The sequence below is a fragment of the Chinchilla lanigera genome, unplaced genomic scaffold (genome assembly GCF_000276665.1).
Source record: "Chinchilla lanigera isolate Chin_1 unplaced genomic scaffold, ChiLan1.0 scaffold00036, whole genome shotgun sequence".
In the NCBI taxonomy this organism is placed as follows: Eukaryota; Metazoa; Chordata; class Mammalia; order Rodentia; family Chinchillidae; genus Chinchilla; species Chinchilla lanigera.
In genome coordinates this window covers 18,116,300-18,121,686 of record NW_004955437.1, presented here as the reverse complement: position 1 = coordinate 18,121,686, position 5,387 = coordinate 18,116,300, and the positions used below count along the sequence as shown (strand labels likewise).

At 42.9% G+C, this 5,387-nt stretch overlaps 1 protein-coding gene across 1 annotated transcript; it reads left to right on the top strand.

Moving 5' to 3' along the window:
* The first annotated feature begins 3,100 nt into the window (after positions 1–3,100).
* Chchd1 (coiled-coil-helix-coiled-coil-helix domain containing 1) lies at positions 3,101–4,597 on the top strand. Its single transcript, XM_005389962.2, has 3 exons — positions 3,101–3,258; positions 3,370–3,488; positions 4,295–4,597. The coding sequence occupies exons 1-3, from the start codon at positions 3,135–3,137 to the stop codon at positions 4,406–4,408; spliced, it is 357 nt and encodes a 118-aa protein (XP_005390019.1). The 5' UTR covers positions 3,101–3,134; the 3' UTR covers positions 4,409–4,597.
* The last annotated feature ends 790 nt before the right edge of the window (positions 4,598–5,387 follow it).

Here is a 5,387-nt window from a genome sequence, read left to right as displayed (position 1 = left end):
CCCCCATGGTTCCAAACTCAAAGAAAAGAGAAGGCAAGAGATTTAAACCTCAACAAGTGAATGGCCAAATAAAAGCTTTAGTTAGACTTGGGGATGCAGCCAAGTTCTTCTGTTACTATGGTTTAAACATACAGCCAAATGAATGACACCATGACCTTTTTCTCATGGGGTAGTGGAACAAGAAAAGATACCTTGGAGCTTAGAGCTACTCTTGTTGTAAGTATTACTGAATTATAACTGAAGAAGTTCCATAGTTTATCTGTATATCTGATGGTAAATTTATATATCTATATATCTCTGTGTCTATACCACATCTGTACACACACACATGCACACACACACACACACATATATATATATATATATAAAGAGGGATGTATGCATGTTAGATGCTTCAGCAAGTAAGGTCCATGCTTAATATTGTGACATCTATGGATATGAACAAGAAAAGCTGTAGTTTAGGCTGGATTTCATTGCCTTTGGTTTTGTTTGGTTTGGTTTGGTTTGGTTGGGTACCGGGAATCAAACTCAGAACCTCATGCTTACCAGGCAGCTAAATCCCTGGCCTCCCTCCATTTCATTTTTTGTGGTGTTGGGGATTAAAATCAGGGCCTTGCACATGCCAAGTATGTGCTCTGCCTTGAATTACATCCCTAGCTCTTCATTTTATTCTTCAATAAAAGGTGTCCTTCATAATAGCATGGAAGTTTTCTTAACCTGTTTTGTCTCTTGCAAAAGAGAACAAGAGGACAGACCTTCAAAAATAGATTTGTAGGGCCGGGGATATAGCTCAGTGGCGTAAGTGCCTACCCAGCAAGCGCAAGGTCTTGAGTTCGATTCCCGGTAGCAAAAAAAAAAAAAAAAAAAAGATTTGTGAGCCAGGTGTGGTAGCTGCATGCCTATAATCTCAGCACCGAGGAGGCTGAGGATCACTGTGAGTTCGAGGCCAGCTTGAACTCCATAGCAGATCCCTGTCTCAAACAAACAAACCACTTGTGCTTGGTGTGATGGCATATACCTGTAATTTCATCTACTCTGGAGGCTGAGGCAGAAGGATTGCAATTTTGAGGATAGCCTGGGCAATTGAGACTGTTTAAAAAAATTTTTAAGAAGGGTTTGGGATATAGCCCAATGGTAGAGCCCTTGCCTACCACGTGTGAAGCCCTGAGTTCAAGCCTTAGTACTAGGGGAAAAAAGTTAAAACTTTATATAGTTGGCACCCACAAAAGAAATCATAGCACTCTGCTTTCTAAGCTTGCAATCTTTTTTAATGCAGATCCCTACTGACAATGCAAAATATATATTGCACAAGTACAAATCTAGTTTAGGACTCAGATTCTATTATGTGTAATAAAAGAGGTAAGAGATGGTTATGCAAGGTACAGAATCATCCTTACCTGTCTTACTAGTTCACATTAGTACTCCTTTAGCACTTTTATGTACAGAGCGAGCCCCTTGTTTATGAACGGTTGTTTCTGGAGATGTAGGCCTGCTTTGTGCCCAGTGATTCTCAGTGATTTCCCTTTATTCTTATCACCATGCAATTACCGCATTCACAAAGACAGTAAATTAGGTGCTACATTTCCTCCTGGAAAAGAGCTAGGGTCGGCCACCTGAAGCTTCACTTTTCCTATGGAGAAAGCAAGCAATGTGAATTTTCTGTGGTCTGGGGCCCAGTCTGCTTCATCCTATGCAGCAGCAACATACTACTCACTGCTCGAACTTACTGTTGGTAGAAGTGCCAGGCAGGAATCTTGTCTTACTTACCCTGCTGGGGTGAGAGGGTGAAGTACAGGCTGATGTCTTGACTGCAAGTGTTGCTATTTTATATTATCTTGGGTTTCATTTTGTATAATAAACTGCTTTATATATATTTCTGCTTGGTTATTTAGGGGTGGGCCTAATAAAGTTGAAAACTTGTAAAAATATTTCAAACAGTTGTTCATTTAACAAGTATTTATTTGCACTATTGTAGGCACTGGGAATTTAGCAATGAACAAGATACAAGATGTTACCCTCTTTCAGGGAGCTTACATTTTACAATGGGTGCTGGAAGTCGATAGGGATACACAGTACATTCAGATGAGAAATCAGGGACAACATCTTTGACATGAGTTGAGACTCAAGGGAAGAAAAGTCAGCCCTGCAGGTATCAGTGGGCTGATATCTGAACATATGTGACAAATGACTTTTAACACTAAATGTACACGTCCAAGTACTTAAATATTGCTACTTCAACGTACTTATTAGCTACAGCTTGGGTGCCTGCCCCATTCCACTGAGACAGGGTCTTGCTAAACTGCCAAGCAAAGCTTAGATTTTTGACCCTCCTGCCTCAGCCTCCCAGAGTGCTGGGATTACAGCCACTAAGCCCGGCTGAACTGAGTTTTATAAACAGCTAGAACTCACTTTAAGAACTAAGTCTGATGGTCAGGCGTGTTGGTGTATGCCTGTAATCCCAGCACTCACTGAGGCTTCGCGTTTGAGGCCAGCCTGAACTACATAGTGAGACCCTGCCTCAAAAACAAAAACCAAGAAATAAGGCTAATGAACCATCACAACGTCTATAAATACGAATAGCTTCGAGAGACTGGCAAGAGGATTAAAACGACGGCAAAAGGCGTTTAAACCTCATCTTTCCCAATGAGATCATTACCAATGTCAGTACGTAGTTAAAAAGACTTAATTTTTCTTTGCGGCTTGGGAGGGGGGGGGCTGTTCTAAAGGTACAGTAGTAAAACACAGTAGTTCTTGCGAGTTTATTAAAACAACAAATTTCCCAACCTAACATCTCAGGGCTCATAGTTTAGCTCCATCCTCTTTGTCCTTGTCTATAACAATCAGCCTCTAGGCCCGCTTGCCACCATCAGAAATGAGGGTCCATTCACGGGGGAGACCTTTTCCTAGATGTCCCTGCTTCGTACTGTCCCCAGACTTCGGGGCTCTCACAAGTGAACGTGCAAGCTCGAGTCTCCTAACCTGCTAACGGCTAAAGACCCGCTAATATTCGAAACAGCGTCCGGGCCACCATACCCAAGAACAGAAGTGTGCGCCCCGCGCGGGTCCTCTTTGATTCCGTAGACGTCACGCGGGGTTACGCACGCACCGCGGTGGATGCCGGGAGCGCGTGCGCAATGGCGACGCCCAGCCTACGGGGACGCCTAGTGCGGCTTGCGAATCCTCGGAAACCTGTACTGAAGCCCAATAAACCCCTCATCCTAGCTAACAAAGTCGGAGAGCGGCGCCGGGAGAAGGGCGGTGAGCAATGGGAATCGGGGAGGCCCTGCAGCGGAAACCGGACTGGGGAAGGGACGGCTGGGAAGGTTAAGCCTCACTGTGACTGAAGGTTCCCCAGTTCTTCCTCTCCAGAGGCGACATGTATCACAGAGATGTCGGTGATGATGGCTTGCTGGAAGCAGAATGAATTCCGCGACAGTGCGTGCAAAAAAGAGATCCAAGACTTCTTTGATTGTGCTTCGAAGGCTCAGGTGACAGCTCCTGGGGTGCATTCTCGGGAAGAGAATGGGGGATACAATTTATGGTTCTTTCAGCCTTCTTCTAGGTGATAGGAAAGGCCCCCATTCATTTGAGGGCCACTTTACCCACGCCAGCGTGGGAAAGTTACTTTCTTTCTTTCTTTTTTTCTTCTTCCAGACAGAACCCTGCTATGTAATTCAGGCTGCCCTTGAACGCACTGTTTAGCCCAGGCTGGCCCTGAACTTGCAGCAGTCCTCCTGCCTCAGCCTCCCAAGTGTTGGGATTACAGGCATGGATCACCACGCCTGGCGATCACACAGTTTTGAAGGCTGTGTGATCTTGACCTATTTCACTTTTCTGGATTTCAGTGTTACTACATTTATAATGTGAGGTTAAATTAATACCCGTGTTGTAGAATTTTCTAAGTGTCAAACTAAGCAGTGAATGGGAAAATTACTTTGACAAATTTAAATTGCTGCTCAAATAGTCATTGTGTGGAGCAGAACTGAAGATAGTGAAGCTCTCTAAGGACAGGTTGGTTTCCAGCCTTTGTTTAACTGTTAGCTGGCATAGTAGCTTCAAATCATACATATGTAGGTTCCAAGTCCCTTTTTTTTGAAAAGGAATGACGTTGATCTCTTGAGACTGGAAGCCGAGGTGGGAGGATCACTGTGAGTTCAAGGCCAGCCTGAATTGCCTACAGAGACCTTGCCTCAAAACAAACAAACAAAAAACCTAAACTGTGGGCCTAGGTCAGGGCGAACTTCATATATATATATATTTTTTTTTTTTTCTTTTTTTTTTTCTGTGTTTTCAGGAAGCCCGAAAGGTGAGATCAAGCCAGGAGACCCTGGGAGAGTCTGGAAGTTTACCTCCCAAGAAAATTAATAAATTGTTACAGAGGTTTCCTAATAAACCGAACCTCATATGAAAATGGAAAAGCATTTTCAGTGATTGTACTGTCATTTCTGAGAACCATACAGAGGCACTTTAAAGACATTTGCACCACCATGCTGCTTTTGAAGGGTAAAATGAGGCAAAACCCTTTTCTTCACTCACTGGAGCCATGGTCTGGATGGAAGTTATGCTTTATCTTGAAATAAAATTTTCTGAAGAATGATTGGGTTTTCTTGTGATTTCAATATGCTCTCTCTTCTCCCCCTCTTCCACAGTGCTGAGGATGGAACCCAGGGCCTCTCAAGTGCTAGGCAGTGCTCTACTACTGAACCATACTCTCCAGTAGTCCTTCCTTTTTTGAATACTATATTCTCCACTACATCCTGGAAGTTCTTTGCTTCCTGATTTGCCTTAGGATACCTCTTCCTGCCCTTAAAGTCCTTCACAGCATTTAGTGCTTTTGTCTTTGGATGAATTAAGGACATTGAAGTCTGTCTGTAGAGGTTTTGTCATAATTTCTACTTAGCGGCCATATTTTTTGTATAGCTCCTGTAAGGTGCTCCTTGAATAAAGTCCACAAATTGGTGGCTCAGAGTTGCTGGAGATTATATACATATATTTTGACTTATGTAATTAAAAATGTTTTTAAGTTACTTGACCACAAAAAGATGAAAAAACATTTTTGTAGGTTTTTTTCTTTCTTTTTTTTTTTTTTTTTTAAAAATTAAAAGCTCTGGGGCTGGGGGTACACCTCAGCGGCACAGTGCCTGCCTGGCAAGTGCAAGGTTGTGAGTTCCATTCCCGATACAAAAATAAATAAGTAAATAAAAGCTCTAACAACTTTTCTTTTTTGAGACAGGGAGGGTCTCACTGTATCCTTCAGGGTGGCCTCAAACTTGCAGTCCTGATGCAGCCTCCCCAGTGCTCGGATTATAGGCTTGTGCCACTACATCCAATTCTAGTAACTATTTTCTTATTTTAGCAATAATCAGGTACAGCTAATTATCCCAGCA

What these genes read in the sequence shown, in the direction of transcription:
- Chchd1 (XM_005389962.2), top strand. Translation starts at nt 3,135, where the DNA reads ATGGCGACGCCCAGCCTACGGGGACGCCTAGTGCGGCTTGCGAATCCT. An exon ending in GCGGCGCCGGGAGAAGGGCG is followed by an intron (nt 3,259 to 3,369) that starts GTGAGCAATGGG and finishes CTTCCTCTCCAG; the next exon opens with AGGCGACATGTATCACAGAG. An exon ending in ATTGTGCTTCGAAGGCTCAG is followed by an intron (nt 3,489 to 4,294) that starts GTGACAGCTCCT and finishes CTGTGTTTTCAG; the next exon opens with GAAGCCCGAAAGGTGAGATC.